This window comes from Mustelus asterias, chromosome 24, assembly GCF_964213995.1.
Source record: "Mustelus asterias chromosome 24, sMusAst1.hap1.1, whole genome shotgun sequence".
NCBI lineage: Eukaryota > Metazoa > Chordata > Chondrichthyes > Carcharhiniformes > Triakidae > Mustelus > Mustelus asterias.
In genome coordinates, this window is record NC_135824.1 from 4006660 (window position 1) to 4028787 (window position 22128).

The 22128-nt window shown below is 43.3% G+C and overlaps 1 protein-coding gene across 1 annotated transcript in view; it reads right to left on the bottom strand.

The window, feature by feature from the left end:
- spg11 (SPG11 vesicle trafficking associated, spatacsin) overlaps positions 1-22128 on the bottom strand; it is a 162657-nt gene that overhangs the window by 91869 nt on the left and 48660 nt on the right. Inside the window, exons 14-17 of the mRNA XM_078241193.1 lie at positions 18218-18405; positions 17546-17744; positions 12306-12509; positions 597-703 (exon numbers count right to left, since the gene is read on the bottom strand). Of these exons, the coding sequence (XP_078097319.1) occupies positions 597-703; positions 12306-12509; positions 17546-17744; positions 18218-18405 (698 nt within the window). The remainder of the gene's footprint in view (positions 1-596; positions 704-12305; positions 12510-17545; positions 17745-18217; positions 18406-22128) is intronic.

Sequence of the window (22128 nt, forward strand, 5' to 3'; positions counted from 1 at the left end):
CAGCAGCTATATTACAGCCAAATTAAGAAAACATTACTTATTTAATTAACAAGCATTTACTGTTAAAGAGAGTCATGATGTGGAGTTGTCGGCGTTGGACTGGGGTAGGCACAGTCAGTAGTCTCACAACACCAGGTTAAAGTCCAACAAGGTTTATTTGGTAGCAGGAGCTTTCGGAGCGTCGCTCGTGCTACCAAATAAACCAGTTGGACTTTAACCTGGTGTTGTGAGACTACTTACTGTTAAAGAGTGTAAAGAATACCTCCTATTGGAGGTTGTTTAGCTCAGCTGGCTAGACTGTGATGCAGAGGGATACCAATGGCGCAGGTTCAATCCCAGCACTGGCTTTGGTAGTTCATGATCTTTCACTTCACTCTGATTGTGGAAACAATAAGGAGGCCTCATGGCCCAGTGGTAGCACCCTTCTGCTGGGCCAGAAACTTCAGGTTCGAGTCCAATGTCAGGACTTGTTGGCCACGGAAGGAACATTCAACATGGTTCAACGGGCTGATAACCAGCTCAGGAATCTTTCACTCACTAACCCCCAAACGGTAAAGAAAAGTGGGGGTGTGACGGTGTTAAAAAATAAAGAATACCTCCTCGATCATCAGCAACCTCTCTCATTCTCATTAGAAATTCAAACCAGGGGTGGGCAACATGGAGAGTCCCGCCGTCCAGAGAAGGGCAGTTGGAGGGTTTCAGCCTGTTAAACAAGCAAAGGACAAAATCCTCAAGGAACAGAAAATACAAGAGACATCGCTGAAAATCCAGCAATTGCTGGACTCCATGAGTATGACGATTTTCTTTACAGCTGGATAAATGAATCAATTTACTGTTTTAAACATTCATCTTGTTTCACGAGATACATTCACCGAGTACAAAATCAAGTTGCAAATCCTAATTTTAAACCTCTTTAAATACGGGGAGACAACTTTAGAACATAGAACAGTACAGCACAGAACAGGCCCTTCGGCCCACGATGTTGTGCCGAGCTTTATCTGAAACCAAGATCAAGGTATCCCACTCCCTATCATCCTGGTGTGCTCCATGTGCTTATCCAATAACCGCTTAAATGTTCCACTATCACTTAAATGGCTCCACAATCACTGCAGGCAGTCCATTCCACACCCCAACCACTCTCTGAGTAAAGAACCTACCTCGGACATCCTTCCTATATCTCCCACCATGAACCCTATAGTTATGCCCCCTTGTAATAGCTCCATCCACCCGAGGAAATAGTCTTTGAACGTTCACTCTATCTATCCCCTTCATCGTTTTATAAACCTATGAATTGCCTATGAATTTAAATCTGACCCCAGTATAGCCTGCATTTCTTCTTTTCTGGCAGTACGGTTGTGCAAGAGAAGCTGAACACAGTGGCCAGGGACAGATTATCTGTACAGATTCTTAGATTAGCTCCTGGACATGCACTCGGCCACCGATTCAATGGCAGCTTCTGCCCGTTACGAGGACGTGTGTTTTTCTAAAGTGCCACCAGTATCTCACAATTTAACGTAAAATTAAACCACAATTCTTAGTGATCATTTTATTGAAAAACCGGATAAGAGGCAATGATTTCTTCTCCAGCTTTGTAGTGAAGATTTAATTTTCAGAGTCTGAATAAATTGTAATCGATTCCTTTTCACAGTAACGTTTTAATGGCTATTCTCCATATAATAATTGCATAATCCCTTCAAATCTACTTTTCTGATTGATATGTGGGAATGTCGTGATTCACTCATCAAGGTAACTACATTTGAATAAGGCTATCCCAGTTATCCCCCTGTTCAGAGAGGAACTTCGTCTGTTAATTTGTCTATATTTATTAGCACCACAGACACAAGCTATCTTGAAACAAAATCACAAAATCCCCACCTAATAATGAAAAAGATAAAGAAATCACAGATTTAAAGAAATTCACAACAAAACTAAGAGGAAATTAAATCTCCACAGAGGGTTCTCAAGGATCTGAAGCACTGCCTGAAAGCACAGTGGAATCAGAAATGATCATTCATTTCCAAAAGAGCAATTGAACATACATTTGAAGAGGATTAATCTGGCCATGGAGGCAAGGAGGAGGAGTGGGACTTGTTGGAAAGCTCTTCCAAAGACCCAGTACAGGCATGACAGCCAGAATCTTATTGAGGTGTCAAGGATCTCGCCTGCTGGCTGGAGAGACTCCCACACTGCTCTTTTCAGCAAGACCCGGTGAACCACAAGTCAATCAGGCCTTCCCCTGGAATCATGTCCTGGGGGCAGACGACTTGCCTACGGAGAGTTACCTGCCAATCCAGAGGCCATCCATTCTGGTGCTCAGCAGCGCCACAGGGCAATCCATGGCTGGTGCAGGAATAACACCTACCAGAGCCCCAGGATTGCGGAGACACCCAGGCCACAGGTAAGTAATGTGAAGAGGGGGCATCAAACAGGGAATGAGTGGCTCCTAGCTGCTCACCCTATGCCTCGGTCCCCTTCCAGATCTCCAGTCCCTCGATCAGCCAATGACCGCCTTTGATCGACCGACAATCCCCCCCTCACCCCAATCCCAGAAGTGATAAGCTGGCTGAACAGTTTTAGTTGTGGTACAGTGCTACAAGCCCACCTGCAGCTGGTGTGTGCCAGCAGTGGCAGCATGAGGTCCTCAAGCGGCCATTAATTGGTTACATTAGGGCATCAAACAGGCAGCAGGGCAAGAAAGTTATTGAGTGTCTTTAAGACAGAGATAGATAGGTTCTTGATTAATAAGGGGGTCAGGGGTTATGGGAAAAAGGCAGGAGAATGGGGATGAGAAAAATATCAGCCATGATTGAATGGTGGAGCAGACTCGATGGGCCGAGTGGCCTAATTCTGCTCCTATGTCTCATGGTCTAAGGTGGACCATGGGTATTCCTGCCCAGAATGCATGGACAGGAAGGCAGCAGGGTTCCAGTACACCACCATGTCACTAATTACATGCCCTTCCTGCTTCCAAGATGGCGAGACCAGAGGATGCCATCCGATGGGCTGAATGGGCTCCTTCTGTCACTACAGGATTCTCTGATTAAGCTATGAACCCATTACACATTTACCTTGTGCTCCAACACAAAGAAGCATTGACACAAGCTCAAATTTTTAATTTTAAAAAGGCCTGAAGAGCCTGTATAAGGATTTCCATATGTCCGGCATCATCTATTTTAACTTTTGGCATTTATCATGGCTTTTTGGAACAACAAAGACTGAATATGAGCATTTTCATTAGAATCCCTTTAGTGCAGAAGGAAGCTATTTGGCCCATCGAGTCTGCACCAACCACAACCCCACCTAGCCCTATCCCCACGTATTCACCCTGCTAATCTCCCTGACACTAGGGTCAATTTAGCATGACCAATCAACCTAACCCACACATCTTTGGACTGAGAGAAGAAACCCACGCAGACATGGGGAGAACATGCAGACTCTGCCCGGACAATGACCCAAGCTGGGAATCGATCCTGGGTCCCTGTCGCTGTGAGGCATCTTCTCTGCATCTTTCCAATTTTAGTATATGTGCTGCTGAAGCGAGCACAATCTGCCATCCAGGCAAGCCAACAAGAGAACAGATTCTCTATGAAGCAAAGATTAAAGAGGAATAAAGAACTTCTCAGTCATGCAACTCTGGTCTCAATTTCAAAACAGTGGGGGGAAGGGGGTAGGAAAGAAGAGGAAAGTGTAAATTGATGCATCTCCTATCTAACTACACGAAGCAATTTAAAATGCATTACACAAGCCAGCCACATGGAGGAGGCATGTTACAATAAATATCTAAAGCAAATCAAAATACTGAGGAATCGGAAACAAAAACAAAAAGAAAATGCTGGAAAATCTCAGCAGGTTTGACAGCCTCTGTGGAGAGAGAATAGAACCAACGTTTCGAGTCAGGATAACGCTTCCTCAGAACAATTGTCCACCAGCACCTTGGAAGTGCTGTCGGAGTGGAGAAGTGCATTTCATCAGGAATGTTCTCTAAAAAAGTCTCAAACAGACACAGTTGAAAAGTTAAAGCTGCAAGTGCTTTAAATAAAAAAAGTCACAGCAGATGGATCAATATCTGAAAGGGGAAAGAGAGGTTCACACGGCAGTCACAATTATTGCTCTGACAGACTCTTACAAAGAGTTTACATCCAAAATTTTAACCCATCTTTTCACCTTCCAGATGCTGATAAACCCTATTGTGTTTCTCGCTTAATATTCCAGAACTATTTCCAAAGGAGCAGGAATTCCACTTTAAAATTTTATTTTGCCCAGGAAGATTTGAATCATAAAATGAGACAGCACAGAAGCATATTGCCCATTGTGGCTCTTAGATCAGCTACCAAATTAATCTCACTCTCCTTCTTGCTCTTTATCCATAGCCAAGTTCCCCTCCGAATCTTTTTCAGTGTGTGTTGTACCTTTCAACTACTTTGCTTGGTTTCATTGCATGGTATCTTAAAAGGGGACAATATGTGATTGGTCTACATAGCAACATCGTCATTGCTGTGCAGTTGCACAGCTTACAAGAAACATAGTCCAGTAGTTTTTTTTTCACCAACTTGTCTAATTCAATTAATAATTGAAAAGGAAACATCTTCAAATATTCAAAATTTTAAAAATTTGTGAAAATAACTCCATATTTTACAGTTGATCAGCAAAACACCACGGCTCCCCTATCGTCACCAAACTGAAAGACGGACTTCATTCCTTTATTGAACCAATTAAATTTAACAAATTCTGATCTTGAAAACCAGAGATAATATTTTCAATAAAAGCTAAAATACGGCAAATGCTGGAAATACAAAATTTAAAAATGAGGAGAGAGTGACAGCCCTTGACATCAAGGTGACAGCCCTTGACATCAAGGCCACATTCGACCGAGTGTGGCATCAAGGAGCTCTAGCAAAACTGGAATCAATGGATATCAGGGAGCAAACTCTCCACTGGTTGGAGCCATACCTGGTACATTGGAAGATGGTTGTAGAGTGTCAGTCATCTTAGCTCCAAGGACCATCTCTGCAGGAGTCCCTCAGAATAGTGTCCTAGGCCCAACCATCTTCAGCTGCTTCATCAATGATCATCAAGGTCAGAAGTGGGGATGTTCGCTGATGATTGCACAATGTTCAGCACCATTCACGACTCCTCAGATACTGAAGCAGCCCATGTTCAAATGCAACAAGATCTGGACAATATCCAGGCTTGGGCTGACAAGTAGCAAGTAACATTCGTGCCACACAAATGCCAGGCAGTGACCATCACCAATAAGGGACACTCTAACCACCGCCCCTTGACATTCAATGGTGATACCATCACTGAATCCCCCACTGTCAACATACTTGGGGTTACCATTGACCAGAAACTCAACTGGACTCACCACATAAACACAGTGGTTATAAGAGCAGGTCAGAGGCTAGGAATACTGTGGCAAGTAACTCACCTCCTGACTCCCCATAGCCTATCCACCATCTATAAAGCACAAGTCAGGAGTGTGATGGAATACTCCCCACTTGCCTGGATGGGTGCAGCTCCAACAACACTCAAGCTTGACACCACCCAGATCAAAGCAGCCCACTTGATTGGCACTATATCTACAAACATCCACTCCCCCCATCACCGACGCTCAGTATCAGCAGAATGTACGATCTACAAGATGCACTGCAGCAATTCACTAAAGATCCTTCGACGGTACCTTCAAACCCATGACCACTTCCATCTAGAAGGACAAGGGCAGCAAATACATGGGAACACCACCACCTGCAAGTTCCCCTCCAAGCCACTCACCATCCTGACTTGGAAATATATCGTCGTTCTTTCGCAGTCGCTGGGTCAAAATCCTGGAATTCCCTCCCTAACAGCATTGTGGGTCAACCCACAGCACATGGACTGTAGCGATTCAAAAAGTTAGCTCACCATCACCTTCTCAAGGGCAACTAGGGATGGGCAATAAATGCTGGCCAGCCAGCGAAACCCATGTCCCACGAATGAATAAAAACAGAAAAATGCTGAAACACTCAGCAGGTTTGGAAGCATCTGTGGAGAGAGAAATAGAGCTAATGTTTCAAGTCTATTTGACTTAGAGCTGAAGAGAGGCAGAAATTTGCTGGGTTTTATACTTCAGCTGTTTCACCCCTCTCTCAAGCAGTACAAAACCAATCACATTTCTACGTCTCTTCAGCTCCAAGAAGATACACAGACTCGGAACATGAACTCTTTTTCCATCTGCCAGATTTTTAATTTCTGGCAGGATTGGGAATGGTCGAGGCAGGTATTAGAAACCATTTCTGGATCCTGACGTCTCTAAAATGCATTGATTTTGAAAGGGAGGCAGGGGAAAACAGGGAATCTGCTCGCCACCAATTAATGGCCCATTTAGCTCCTTGAGAAGCTAGTTAATGGGCAGGAATTAAATGGGAATTTGGCAAATCCAAACAGCCTGGTGCACAGCTGTCCTGTTCAAACGGGGAGAAGTAGAAGTGCTTTTCTAATGCAGTGGGAACTAATGGGAGGATATGAGAGAATCTTGTACCAGATAATGCACATTACCACATGTTTCACTGAGCAGTTAACTTTCACGGGCCTTCTATGTTGCTGGCCCTCCAAGGTGCAGTGTGCTCTCTCTGGCAAGGCAATGGCAGGCCCTGTCATGGTTGCCATCTGCCTTTGCAGCTCACGCTTTACAGAGTCTGGCTCAATTAGGATATTAACATTTCAACATAGCATCACACAAGCAACGCAGTTGCAACATGGAGTCAGGAACCGGAACTATCCAGGTGGCAGGTTACCAATTCCACTTTGAAAATCGGCCTCAGATTTATGGAATCAGGCGTTGAAGAAAGGGCAACCTTCTACTTTTAGTTATGTGAAAGGAACATTCGCTCATTGTCCATTAATGAAAAACAAGCTTCTGGTGAGAAAATCTCTCTCTCATTTATCTGTTTGAAAGGCTTTAGGAACTGTGCTCAAGTTGAATGTTTGCCAAACTGTCACAAAATAGATTGCTGATTCAGATCATTAAAAGGGAAATCTTCCAAACTAGCCAGCTTTTCAACATCATTATTATCTATAATGGTAATGAAGAGAAATAGTACTGGAGTCTGAATTATTGGCACTATTGCTTTACTCCACTGGTAAACACCAAGAGGCTCTACATTCTTCATCAGAAGTCTCTGGTTCCATCAAGACATTTAACAGGGCCAAAGTGGAAAGCATGCGGTAAATGTAACACAGGCTACTCTTACTCAGCTACTGACCAGGCTAATAGTGTCATTAGCAAGGTGGCGGCAATCTGCCTTCCATTTTTTGCCAGGAGCTGCTCACGTTTCATTCTTGGGATGTGGACGAAATGAGAAAAGCCACACTTTATCTCATCCTTAGCTGCCCTGACAGTCTTACTGGATCATTTAAGAGGGCATTAAAAACATGGTGCGAGGCTGGATTGGCTTGTGGTTAGGGTAGCTTTTTTTTGTAAAAACAAACTGGTTTATTTACAATGACAGATGCATGTAAACAGATTCCTGCAGATAAAACTCTAGTCTTTTCCTGTCACAACAATTGCAAATATCCATAACTGGCCTTCCAGAAAGACGTGCTGGTTAGGGTGCATTGGCCGTGCTAAATTCTCCCTCAGTGTACCCGAACAGTGTGGCAACTAGGGGATTTTCACAGTAGCTTCATTGCAGTGTTAATGTAAGCCTACTTGTGACACTCATAAATAAATTTTAAACTTGAAGGACGTTAACGATCCAGTTGGGTTTTTACATTGATCAATTCACCAGATTTATTGAATTAACTTTGCAATTTGCCACAGTGGGATTCGAACTCCTGACTTCAGGGTTCCTGATTCAGCAGCACCGCTGCCACTATGGTGGCCCATGGGACAGGGTGGGGTTGAGGAAAGCAAATCAGGAATGGCAAATTAAATCCTCAGTATTATCCAATTAATTCACCTATCAAGATACCAAAGCTCTATAAAAGTGCTTCTTTTGGACTGTCTGGGTTCTACATTTGCAGATAATAAATGTTAGTATTTAACAAAGTTTTATTGCAGTTTTACTGAAAGAAACTGGTTTGCAATAAGTGCTGAGGAGTTCCTCATACGCTGTTGTTATCCAATAGTGTTTCATAACGATACCATTTGGCCGACAGAGGAAGAGAAAGAGGAACTTAATACAGCAATCATATGCCTTAACTAACCATCACACACTTATTCTAAAATCACAGCTCAATGTGCTTATTTTGTTCAAAATAAGTGAAATCCATCATCAGTCATTTTTCCAAACTGCACACAATGCAGTGCTGATGATGAGGCAATTATCCAAAGCTTCCAAAAGCAGAATGACACTGGTCAGAAAATAAATGCTTTGTGATAGTCAATAAAATCTCAATTGCATCCTGAATTTTAAGTCAGTTGCCTAATGCAGAAGAGAATTATGGTAATATGAAGAAAATGCCACCAAAACCACTTCTGAAAACACATGATGAGTCAATGTGGAAACAAAATGTGCGTTTTTAAAAACAGCAAATTTGACCCAGTTACTCTAAAGGCTCACCCTTCCCCTTCATTCTTCACAAGAAAGCCTATGACGCAGGCTGGATGTCCACATCTGTGTGGCACCATACTTAAAATTGTTCTCCAACCCCCATCCTGAGATGGAAGGGCACGGGGGTGGGAGGGAATACAAATGCATCAACCACCACAAGGGAATAGTTCTGTTAGGAATTCAATTCAAGAGTACAGACTGCCCCAATCCTGTTCATGATGGTGTTTAAGTCTCACCAGTCTACCCAGTGAAAAGCCCCACAGAAGCACCCATCAATTGTAACAACATAGAGCTCTTGTAGCTTCTGATACTCACAAGGATTCATTTTCAATCAATTCTAAGCAGGCTTGGGGATTTGAGGAACGTTCAACTCGAATGAGTTATTTAGGACAAAAAAGGACAGCAAGTGAATCATTATTCCACTTTTTGCTCCATCTAGAAAGAATCTGTGCAGCAAGGAAGCTGCCTTTAAACAAATGCTGTTTTAATTTAGACCGTGATAGACCAGCATTTTATTAGCCAGCTGTCAGCATTTACAAATGGCAAAGCTGACTCCCAATTCCAGCCATAGATACAATTATTTGTGGGTCTTTAACTTAGAGATAAGAAGTTGGATTTTTCATTGCAAACGCTGGTAGCCAGCTCGTGGATACAGGTCTCACGGAATCGGAATTAAGAGAAAGCTTTGCGTTCTCAAGCAATTTTCATATCCTCCAGGTTTAACAAAAGCAGTGTAGAGCCAATGAAATATATCACGGTTGTAACACAGGCAAATGAGGCAGTTAATCTGCTAACAGTAAAGCTGCACCTGCAGAAGGGAGTTTGACTGAAGCAATTTGTTAGATTCCCAAAGAAACTAAGGTGGGTTAGGGATTGTCTGGTTGCTGTGGATCTGCACTGAAAAACAAACCAGCCCTTGTTGCGAGTGTGCAGGTGCTTGCAGACTGGATCAGCTCAGCAAATATTAGGATTTCTATCAGGTTCATAAAGAATTGGGCTTCGGCAGCTTTGCAAACAATTAGATTGCCACCATGGGGCATAAAGAGCTTTTCTGTCCGATGTCCACCAGTTCTTCACAATCACTAATCTTAGTGAGTTTATTTATGCATTGCAGCTGGCTGTGCAAGACCCACATACAAAACAGTCTGCTTTCCTTCCGAAAGTCTGCAGTTTAAATCCTGAACTTGACGTTCCCCAACTTCAAATACTTAAACCTCACCTTTTCTTCCACTTATTTAATTCTTAATGATGGCCTGCAAGAGGCGCTGGGGCTCTGGAAGGAGCAGATCTGAATGGGTATCACACAGAACTGACCCTGGAGGCTGCTGCAATCGTGAAGAGTCCCAAGAATTTGTACTGGATCTGCCATTAGATTAAGAGCAAGCACCACTGGCATGCTCTGGGATAAAGAATCAATCGCAGACTCAGGAGAATGAGGTATTTGGAAAAAGGATGTATTTGATCACATTTCACAAAAGGTAGGCATGTCTGAAGCGTGAGCTGCATGTAAAGTCAGGTTTCTAAAATGCACCATTTGAATTGATGGTCACTATTCTTCCACTTCTGTAAATCACACTCCCTTCTGTCTGATTAAAACATGGAGTAGAGAACATTCTTTATAATGAATAACCTATGCTTAAATGAAACAGGTCAAAATAGAACATAAATCCAGATGGCTTCCAAGCCCCACCATTGTATAAATAGGCATCAAGATCATTAATAACAGATTTGAAAAAGGTTTTTAATGTTACCCAGTTTGTAGAGAATAAAATACTCATCATTCAAAGCATATTACTAAAAGATCATCCCCTGCAAATGCTTCATCTGCTTGGAAACTGTTCTTTTAGATCAGTTATTTATCTATTTAATAAATTGTTCATAATCGACTTGATACAGGTATTCAAGATCCTGAGAGAGACTGCTTCCATTCAAGAGAGAATCAAGAACTGGAGGGCACAGTTTCAAAATATTTGGCAAAAGGAGTAAAAGTGATCGAGGAAAATATTTTTTTTTACCCAGAGGACATTTGGAGTCTGGAATAAAATTCCAGAGAGGGGATGGAGACAGGTTCGATCGAGGTATTCAGAAGGATTGCTATCTGGAGAGAATGTGCAAAGTTTGAGGATAAGGCAGGGGAGTGGGACGAGGTAGAATGCTCTCCTTCTGTACTGTAAAGATTCTGTCATTCTCTTCTGAAACTGCTAATCTTGACAACAGGCAAATTCACGGTTTTGAGAGACATCCTCAAGAGAAAGCTGCATTATTAAACAATATCAAGTTGCTGACTGACCAACTTTATTCCTTTCCTTTTCTGAAGGTATTTAGTCTTGCTGAAGTGTGATGTCACTTCCATTTGTTATCTCACTCAAGTAGTCACTCCTCATCACTGAGCCCAGATAGCGCCAGCAGCAGGCTATTCAACCATAGTGAGTATCACAGCTGAACTTGACCCTACTCTCACCCAATGCCCAGACACAATTATACACCATAATAATCTGTGAATCATTTCAAGGTGTCTCGCATAGTGATTTCCTTTCAAAGTATGTGTTGCTAAGTATAAAGTATATTTATTAGTCACAAGTAGGCTTACATTAACACTGCAATGAAGTTACTGTGAAAATCCCCTAGTCGCCACAATCCGGCATGCATACTTTCAGAATGATTGCAGCAAAGAAAAACAAACTGCATTTATATAACACCTTTCATGACCCCAGGATTTCCCAAAGCATTTTGCAGCCATTGTCGTGTCGCCACTATCTAATGTAGCAAACACAACAGCTAATTTGTGCACTGCAAGATCCCATAAACAGCAATGTGATCATTGTTAGTTGAGGGATAAATATCAGGTAGAACACCCAGCAAAACTTTCATCTTCTTCATTGTGATAACGCAATGGCATCTTTTGAGATCATGGGGGCCTCCACTTAACGTCGCATCCAAAATACAGCACACTTGACAGTGTAAACCTTGCTCAGTACTGCAGTGAAGTGTCGACCTGAATTTGTACTCAAGTGTCCTGAGTGAGATTTTAAAGTTCTGACAAGAGGCAAGTGCACGACCCACCAAGTCACAGTGAGAATAAACAGAAAAATTCTTCATTACCACTGACCAGTAATCAGGAAACGAAGACCAATTTTACCCTCTTAAAACCCAGAAGGTTCCTAATATACTGCCAAGGCAGACACCAATAGACTCAGCAAAGCCAGAAATTGAACTTGCCACCTATTGGCCTATTTGTGTGCATCTGTGGAGAGAAAAACGGGGGTCAATGTTTCAGGTTAATGATCTGTCAACAAAAATGGACAATACAAGATCATTGGCCTGAAACTTTAACTCAGGCACGCTGACATCGTTTAAGACTTACCTGGATAGTCACATGAGCAGCCTGGGAATGGAGGGATACAAACGATTGGTCCAGTTGGACCAAGGAGCGGCACAGGCTTGGAGGGCTGAAGGGCCTGTTTCCTGTGCTGTACTGTTCTTTGTCCATTCCTCTCTTTGTAATGCTGCCTAGATGCTAAGTGTGTTTCAATCATTTTCTGATTTTATTTAATTCTTAACCAAATTCCTTAGATTCTTTAAATGTTCCGAAACAGCATTGGTTGCACTCCACTGTAACTCATGATGTTTGACAAGATCCAAGGCATGGAATAGAGTTGCTCAACGATCAATCCAGCATTTAACTGTGCGATTAACTTCAGATTTTAGTCTTCATAAAAAAAGAATCAAAATTCAAGATCACACCAAACCCAATCTCTATAAAATTGCACTTACCCATAAAAATCCAGGTAAGCATACAATAGAGAGCGCAACTCTTGGTCAAGGCAGAACTGGATGAAACAGCTGTGGAAATCAAGCCCATCAGTGGACTTGTACACTGGAACTGGGTGAGGGTCTTGCATCACTCCCCCTGTGCAGCTTAGTCTTAGCAGGAGCTGTCTGAAGTCTGCTAGCTCTGACGGGATAAATACTCCTTTTCTGTAAAGACAAATGTAAAAATAAAACCTAGCTGCCAAGCGTTTGCTATAATGAATCCATAACTCACCATATTCTATATCTAGCCCACAGCTACAAAAGAAAATCGTGACTCGGGGCTTGGATGGAGAGAAATTTGTTGAGTGTATTCAGGAGCAGTTTCTCATTCAGTATGTGGATGACCTAACTAGAGGGGGCAAAACCTGACCTCCTCTTGGGAAATAAGGAAAGGCGGGTGACAGAAATGTTAGTGAGGGATCCCTTTGGGACCAGTGACCATAATTCCATTAGTGTTAAGATAGCTATGGAGAATGATAGGTCTGGCCCAAAAACTAAAATTCTAAATTGGGCTAAGGCCAATTTTGATGGTATTAGACCAGAACTTTTAAAAGTTGATAGGGGGAGTCTGTTGGCAGGCAAATAATTAAGTGGGAGGCTTTCAAAAGTGTGTTAACCAGGGTTGAGTTTAAGCACGTTCCTTTTAGAGTGAAGGGCAAGGCTGGTAGGAGTAGGGAACCCTGGATGACTCGGGATATTGAGGCCCTGGTCAAAAAGGAGGCATATGACATAGGCAACTGGGATCAAGTGGATCCCTTGAAGAGTATAGAGGTTGTCGGAGTAGTTGAGAGAGAAATCAGGAGGGCAAAAAGGGGACATGAGATTGCTTTGGCAGGTAAAGCAAATGAGAATCCAAAGAGCTTCTACAAATACATAATGGGCAAAAGAGTAACCAGGGAGAGAGTAGGGCCTCTTAAGGATCAACAAGGTCATCTATGTGTGGATCCACAAGAGATGGGCGAGATCCTAAATGAATATTTCTCATCAGTATTTACTGTTGAAAAAGGCATGGATGTTAGGGAACTTGGGGAAATAAATAGTGATGTCTTGAGGCGTGCACATATTACAGAGAAGGTGCTGGAAGCATTAAACCGCATTAAAGTAGATAAATCCCCGGGACCTGATGAAATGTATCCCAGGGATTTAGGGAGGCTAGGGAGGAAATTGTGGGTCCCCTAGCAGAGATATTTGAATCATCGACAACTACAAGTGAGGTGACTGAAGATGGGAGGGTAGTAAATGTTGTGCCATTGTTTAAGAAGGACTGCAAGGAAAAGCCTGGGAACTACAGGCCGGTGAGCTTAACGTCTGTAGTGGGCAAGTTGTTAGAAGGTTGTCATGGGGGACTTTAACTTTCCAAATATTGATTGGAACCTTTGTAGGTCAAATAGTTCGGATGGGGCAGTTTTTGTGCAGTGTGTACAGGAGGGTTTCCTGACACAATATGTGGATAGGCCGACAAGAGGTGAGGCCACATTGGATTTGGTACTGGGAAATGAACCGGGCCAAGTTAGATTTGGTTGTGGGAGAGCACTTTGGAGATAGTGACCACAATTCGGTGTCTTTTGTTATTGCAATGGAGGGGGATAGGGCCGTACGGCAGGGCAAGGTTTACAATTGGGGGAGTGGTAATTATGATGCGATTAGGCAAGAATTAGGGGGCATAAGTTGGGAACAGAAACTGTCAGGGAAAGGAACTAATGAAAAGTGGAACTTTTTCAAGGAACAAATACTGGTTGTCCTTGATAGGTATGTCCCTGTCAGGCAGGGAGGAAATGGCCGAGTGAGGGAACCATGGTTCACGAAAGAGGTGGAATGTCTTGTGAAAAGGAAGAGGGAAGCTTATGTAGGGATGAGGAAACAAGGTTCAGATGGCTCGATTGAGGGTTACAAGTTAGCAAGGAATGAGCTGAAAAAGGGGCTTAGGAGAGCTAGGAGGGGACACGAGAAGTCCTTGGCGGGTCAGATCAAGGAAAACCCCAAGGCTTTTTACTCTTATGTGAGGAATAAAAGAATGACCAGGGTGAGGTTAGGGCCGGTCAAGGACAGTAGTGGGAACTTGTGTATGGAGTCAGTAGAGATAGGCGAGGTGATGAATGAATACTTTTCTTCAGTGTTCACCAAGGAGAGGGGCCATGTTTTTCAGGAAGAGAAGGTGTTACAGGCTAATAGGCTGGAGGAAATAGATGTTCGGAGGGAGGATGTCCTGGCAGTTATGAATAAACTGAAGGTCGATAAGTCCCCTGGGCCTGATGAAATGTATCCTAGGATTCTTTGGGAGGCAAGGGATGAGATTGCAGAGCCTTTGGCTTTGATCTTTGGGTCCTCGCTGTCCACGGGGCTGGTGCCAGAGGACTGGAGAATGGCGAATGTTGTTCCTCTGTTTAAGAAAGGGAATAGAAATGACCCTGGTAATTATAGACCGGTTAGTCTTACTTCGGTGGTTGGTAAATTGATGGAAAAGGTCCTTAGAGATGGGATTTACGACCATTTAGAAAGATGCGGATTAATCCGGGATAGTCAGCACGGATTCGTGAAGGGCAAGTCGTGCCTCACAAATTTGATTGAATATTTTGAGGAGGTAACTAAGTGTGTTGATGAAGGTAGGGCAGTTGATGTCATATACATGGATTTTAGTAAGGCGTTTGATAAGGTCCCCCCATGGTCGGCTTATGATGAAAGTGAGGAGGTGTGGGATAGAGGGAAAGTTGGCTGATTGGATAGGTAACTGGCTGTCTGATCGAAGACAGAGGGTGGTGGTCGATGGAAAATTTTCGGATTGGAGGCAGGTTGCTAGCGGAGTGCCGCAGGGATCAGTGCTTGGCCCTCTGCTCTTTGTGATTTTTATTAATGACTTAGAGGAGGGGGCTGAAGGGTGGATCAGTAAATTTGCTGATGACACCAAGATTGGTGGAGTAGTTGATGAGGTGGAGGGCTGTTGTAGGCTGCAAAGAGACATAGATAGGATGCAAAGCTGGGCTGAAAAATGGCAAATGGAGTTTAACCCTGATAAATGTGAGGTGATTCATTTTGGTAGGACTAATTTAAATGTGGATTACAGGGTCAAAGGTAGGGTTCTGAAGACTGTGGAGGAACAGAGAGATCTTGGGGTTCATATCCACAGATCTCTAAAGGTTGCCACTCAAGTGGATAGAGCTGTGAAGAAGGCCTATAGTGTGTTAGCTTTTATTAACAGGGGGTTGGAGTTTAAGAGCCGTGGGGTTATGCTGCAACTGTACAGGACCTTGGTGAGACCACATTTGGAGTATTGTGTGCAGTTCTGGTCACCTCACTATAGGAAGGATGTGGAAGCGCTGGAAAGAGTGCAGAGGAGATTTACCAGGATGCTGCCTGGTTTGGAGGGCAGGTCTTATGAGGAAAGGTTGCGGGAGCTAGGGCTGTTCTCTCTGGAGCGGAGGAGGCTGAGGGGAGACTTAATAGAGGTTTATAAAATGATGAAGGGGATAGATAGAGTGAACGTTCAAAGACTATTTCCTCGGGTGGATGGAGCTATTACAAGGGGGCATAACTATAGGGTTCGTGGTGGGAGATACAGGAAGGATATCAGAGGTAGGTTCTTTACGCAGAGAGTGGTTGGGGTGTGGAATGGACTGCCTGCAGTGATAGTGGAGTCAGACACTTTAGGAACATTTAAGCGGTTATTGGATAGGCACATGGAGCACACCAGGATGATAGGGAGTGGGATAGCTTGATCTTGGTTTCAGATAAAGCTCGGCACAACATCGTGGGCCGAAGGGCCTGTTCTGTGCTGTACTGTTCTATGTTCTATCTAAGGTATTCTGAGAGACAGGATCTATAGGCAAGGACTGATTAGGGACAGTCAGCATGGCTTTGAGAGTAGAAAATCATGTCTCATGAATTTGATTGAGTTTTTTCAAGCAGTAACCAAGAAGGTAGATGAGAGCAGTGCAGTCGACATTGTCTACAAAGGCCTTTGACAAGGTATTGCATGGTAGGTTGTTGCAGAAGGTCAAATTTCACGGGATCCAGCATGAGGTAGCCAATTGAATACAAAGTTGGTTTGACGGCAGAGGGTGGTTGTAGGGGGCTGTTTTTCAAACTGGAGGCCTGTGACCTGTGGTGGGCCCAGTAAGAAGTCCCACAACACCAGGTTAAAGTCCAACAGGTTTATTTGGTAGCAAAAGCCACTAGCTTTCGGAGCACTCGCTGCTCCTTCGTCAGGTGAGTGGTCAAAACATTGAATACAGGAGTTGGGACATCTTGTTGAAGTCGTACAAGACATTGTTAAGGCCACACTTGGAATACTGTGTATAGTTCTGGTCACCCTATTACAGAAAGGATATTATTAAACTAGAAAGAGTGCAGAAAAGATTTACTAGGATGCTACCGGGACTTGATGATTTGAGTTATAAAGAGAGGATGGATAGACTTGGACTTTTTTCCCTGGAGTGTAGAAGGCTGAGGGGTGATCTTATAGAGGTCTATAAAATGAGGGGCATAGATAAGGTAGATAGTCAACATCTTTTCCCAAAGGTAGGGGAGTTGAAAACTAGAGGGCATAAGTTTACGGTGAGATGGGAGCGATACAAGGGTCCAGAGGGGCAATTGTTTCACACAGAGGGTGGTGTGTGTCTGGAACAAGCTGCCAGAGGCAGTACTAGAGGGGGTACAGCATTGTCTTTTAAAAAGTATTTAGACAGTTACATGGGTATAGAGGGATATGGGCCAAATGCGGGCAATTGGGACTAGCTTAATGGTAAAAACTGGGCGATATGGACAAATTGGCCGAAGGGCCTGCTTCCATGCTGTAAACCTCTATGACTACACTGTTTGGCAACTCAATGCTTGAAATTTAAGAGTTGCAATTTTTTTTTTTAAAGATTAACATTAAACAAAACCATGGCCCATGAACTATTGGGGTCAATTAAACAACCTAATTTGAACAGATTGCGACAACCATCACTGATGATTCATTTTCCAATTATCCTCTCTGTGCTGAAATCAGAAACCCATTACATGGGTAATGGAAAGAGCATAAACACAATTACGGTAAAGAAAGGCCCACTCTCTGTGCGGCCAATGTAATAGTCTGCAATTCATTCAGTCACTATTACCAATTTTCTTGTTTGAGTATTGGCACGACAGTATAAATAATGACATCTTCCAAGACTTCAGTTGCTAAAGTTGTCACAAGTATTCGTGAAAACAGAGATATTTACCGTGCCAATTTATCTAGGATCTTATTTCTCAGGTAGCTACTGCAACGTGTATTCTGATTCACAGTATCAGGTGTCAGGGGTGGCCAATTTGCAGAGCTTCCACTGCTCTGGAAGATTTCAATCCAGTCACAGATTTTGGTCCAACAATGCCTGGAAGTGAGGTAAGTCCACAATACCTCGGGACTGCAAGACTGAATTGCTGTGGAGAGATTTATGGAACAACATCAAAAGTTAAGAAAGTGACACAAGATCATTTTAAAAGAAACATAGGAATTTAATAGTTCCTGGAACAAGGTAATTACATCACAACTTCTAAACAATCTTATGAAAAATTACAGCTTCAGCCAACAAGGCAACACTGAAGCTGGAGAAAGAAAAGTGACATAAGGCTGATACAGTGTCAGAAAATTGAAGTTTTTTGGAAAAATTATAGTAATTTAAGTTCTTGTTCCTTAATAGGGGATTCTATCAAGGTAGAAATTTGAAACACAATAAAACAGGAGAAGGGAACATGGGGTCAAATGATGAAGAGCAAACTTTGGACTTGTCAAAGTTTTCCACACAAATAGTAAATCCACATTATATAATTGCCCCAAAAACCTATCTTTCTGAACTACATAAACACTCAAAATGCTACCACTGCAACAATGTTCATCCTGAATGTAAACTTACCTGTATCCAATTTTCGAGATAACTTAATTCGTTCCTTTGAGACATTATCCCACCATTTGGCCCAATCCAATGTAACCACACAGGAATTTGGATCTCTTTCTGAACACTGGGCAATCCCAGCTTCATGGCCCACAATTTGCTCCAGGATAGCAGCAAATCTGGCATCAGTATTTTCAACCTGAAGCAAGCTGAAATAGCCCACAAAGTTAATATTTTTCATGACATGCAGATCATTATTAATCATGAATACATTGCTGCAAATATAATTGCTATACTATTGCTAAAGTATTTGGCTGGTCAGCAGCTAGCAAGAAAGCTACAAACTCAGTAAGGCAAAACACTGAGCACAAAGTTAAATCATCTTAAAGCCAGGACAATTCATTGCTCAGACCCCTTCCTGTCCCAACAACGTTCTAAAAGCTCAAAATGCTGTGACTTTTAAATCTAGCCAGCGATGCTCACATCCTGTGAATGAATTGAAACGAATATACAAGTAACACAGATGTGGACATATCCAGTCATGATGTGGAGATGCCGGCGTTGGACTGGGGTAAGCACAGTAAGAAGTCTCACAACACCAGGTTAAAGTCCAACAGGTTTGTTGGACTTTAACCTGGTGTTGTGAGACTTCTTACTGAACATATCCAGTCACAGAGAAGCTGACTACAAAGGAATATTTGCTAAACCATACAAAAGAATATTTCAGAAAAACTTCACCAATATTTATCTGACTTTCAAGCTGAGAGAGACCGGGGGAAAAAAGCAATTGGGGAGTGCAAAATCACCGGGAATAGTGGCCGCGATTCTCCCTAAAGCGCTGAATTGGCAGGAAAACTGTTCTAAATCCCGACCGTTTTCTCAGTTCAGCTTCTCGCCTGAATCTCTGCACTCTGTGCACTGCAGAGGTCCCAGTCGTGAATAACATTAAAAACCAAGAGGGACGGGGCCTATTCGCGCCGGAGTTTGACTGGAACTCTGCGCATGCGCAGTGGCCCCGATCTGTCAGTCTCCCTGGGGCCCTTGCAGTGCTGCCCCTGCAGAACCCCCACGGCCCAATCGTGGTCCCAACAAGTTCCCGGGCCAGCCCTGAACCCCCCACCCGGAGCGCCCCAAGGCACAGCCCACCCTCCCCGGCAGTGGCGATTCCCCCCCACCTCCCTCGCCCCTGCAGACCACCCCACCACCCCCCTCCCCACTCCCCCCTATCGCTACCGTCCCTCCGTCCCAGACCGATCCTGTCTGCAGAGTGGCAGCGGGACCCCCCACCCCCACAGATTGCCCCGAGGCCCTGTCCACAATAGGCCCCACCCTCTTGGCACTGCCCAGTGTCTGATGAACTGTGCCAAGGTGCCCCCTGGGCATGGGCACTTTGCCTCTTGGACAGTGCCAGGGTGCCCATACCCAAGGGCACTACCCCCCCCCCCGCTGCCCAACCCCCTTCATTTCGGCAGGGTCTCCCGCTAGTTCCCCAAAAGTGGGGAGCTAGTCTAAATCCCGCCGGAATGAAGTACTCCTGGCGGGGTGGGAGATTCAATCGGGGCCCAAAGGTTCCCGATAATTAGATTGAAAATACATTTAAAACGTATTAAAAACAGATTCAAATGACTTACCTACCTTCCCACTGGTTTCCAGCGTGGTCTGACCGGCATTTGTTCGCCGGCTCTAGGAGATGTGCATGCGTTCCCGGCGCATGCGCAAATCCTGATACAAGGCCAGCGATGCGCATCTCCCACCTCAACCCGCCAGAAAAGTTGCGGGTCGCGATGGGAGAATCGCGACCAGTGTTTCTAAAAATTTTAGTGCAAGCAATTATAAAAGTAGTTTTTTAGTTTTATTTAAAAAAAGTCAACGTCACATCAAAGAATGATAGAATTTTTACAGTGCAGAAAGAAGCCTTTCAGCTCATTGCGTCGGCACTGGTTTTCTGTTGGGGTTTCTTGCCCCCTACACACCAAGGTATATAATGAAACTATGATGTGGCGATGCTGGTGTTGCACTGGGGTGGGCACAGTAAGAAGTCTCACAACACCAGATTAAAGTCCAACAGGTTTATTTGGAATCACGAGCTTTTGGAGTACTGCTCCTTCATCAAGTGAGTGATTCCAAATAAACCTGTCCACTCACTCCACCAACTTGTCTACGTCCTTCTGAAATTCTACACTACCCTCCTCAGTTTACAATGCTTCCAAGTTTTGTATCATCTTCATACTTTGAAATTGCCCCCCTGCACACTAAGGTCTAGGTCATTAATATAGATTGAGAAAAGCAAGGTTCCAACGCTGACCCCTGGGGAACTCCACAACAAATCTTCCTCCAACTCGAAAAACCAATATTCATTGTTTCCTGCCACTGAGCCAATTTTGTATCCATGTTGTTACTTTCCCTCTTATTCCATCTATAACTTTGCTCACAAGTCCATTGTGTGGCACTGTATTTGGAAGTCCATGTACACCACCTCAAATGGCATTACCCATCAACTTCCCCTCTCAACTCTTCAAAAAACTCCAACAAGTCAGGTAAACACAATTTTCCTTCAAGAAATAGATGCTGGCCTTCCATAATTAACCTGCAATTGTCCATGTTACCATTAATTTTGTCCCAAATTATTGTTTCTAGAAGTTTAGCTGACTGGCCAGTAATTGCTAGCCTCATCTTTGCATCTTCTTTTGATTAGGAGTTTAACATTTGCAATTCTCCAGTCATCTGGCACCATCCCTGATTCTAAAGAAGACTTAAAAATTATGGTCTGTCTCCACAATTTCCACTCTCGCTTCCCTCCGTATCCTTGGATGCATCTCTTCCAGTCCTGGTGCCTTATCAACTTTAAGTACAGATATAGCCTATCCAATACCTCCTCCTTCTCAATTTCAAATCTTTCTGCTGTCTGAATTACCTCCCCTTTCAACATAGCCTGGGTAGCATTTTCTTCCTTGGTAAAGACAGATGCAAAGTATTAATTCAATACCTCATTCGTGCCCTCTGGCTCCATGTGTAAATCCCCGTTTTGGGCCCTAATCACCCCTACTCCTCCTTTTACCACCATTTACATGCCAAAAGAAGACTTTGAAATTCTCTTTTATGTTAGCTGCTTGTTTCTTTCCACATTTCCTTCGAGTTGCTTATTTGCTTTTGTCCCACCCCTTTGATCCTTCTATATTCACCCCAGATTTCAGTTGTATTTTCTACGTGACATCTGTCATAAGCATAATGTTTTCTTTTTCCTCTTAATTACTCTCTTTTGACATCCAGGGGGTTCTGGATTTGTATGCTCTACCTTTCCTTGTGGAGGGAATATACCTTAGCCATACCTAAACACTCGCTTCTTTAAAGATGCTCCATTGTTCAGCTACCTTTTTTTCCTGCCAACTTTTGACTCCAGTTTATCTGATCCAGATCCATTTTACCCCATTGAAGTTGGCTTTCTCCTCAGTTCATTATTTTTACTCTGTTGTTCTTTTGTCCTTTTTCATAATCAATCTAAAAGCTTTGTGACAATGATTGCTGTCCCCTAAATGTTTTCAAACAGCCTGGAGCCAATGAACTTGCAGGGAAAAACAACAAATCTGTAATTATGATGTTGTTAGTTTCTGTTAATAGACTAGCTCTTCAAAGAGCCAAGTGCTGATTTCTGTGATATTGCACAAGGAATCATGGCTAAAGGCAATCTTCAGCTGAATCGGGGGCGGGGGGGGAGAATAACTTGTCCAGATGTGACCATAATTCAGTTCCTATTTATAAAATTATTTATTTGCCCTTATAAATTCTTATTTGCCCTTATAAATTCTTATTTGCAATGCAAACAGCCTATGTAAACTGATCATATCGTAAACACACTCGTTCATCAGTGGCAGACTATCGCACCGGGAGGGTATAATTAGAGCACAGCCAGTTGTCATTAGCAATGCAGTCAC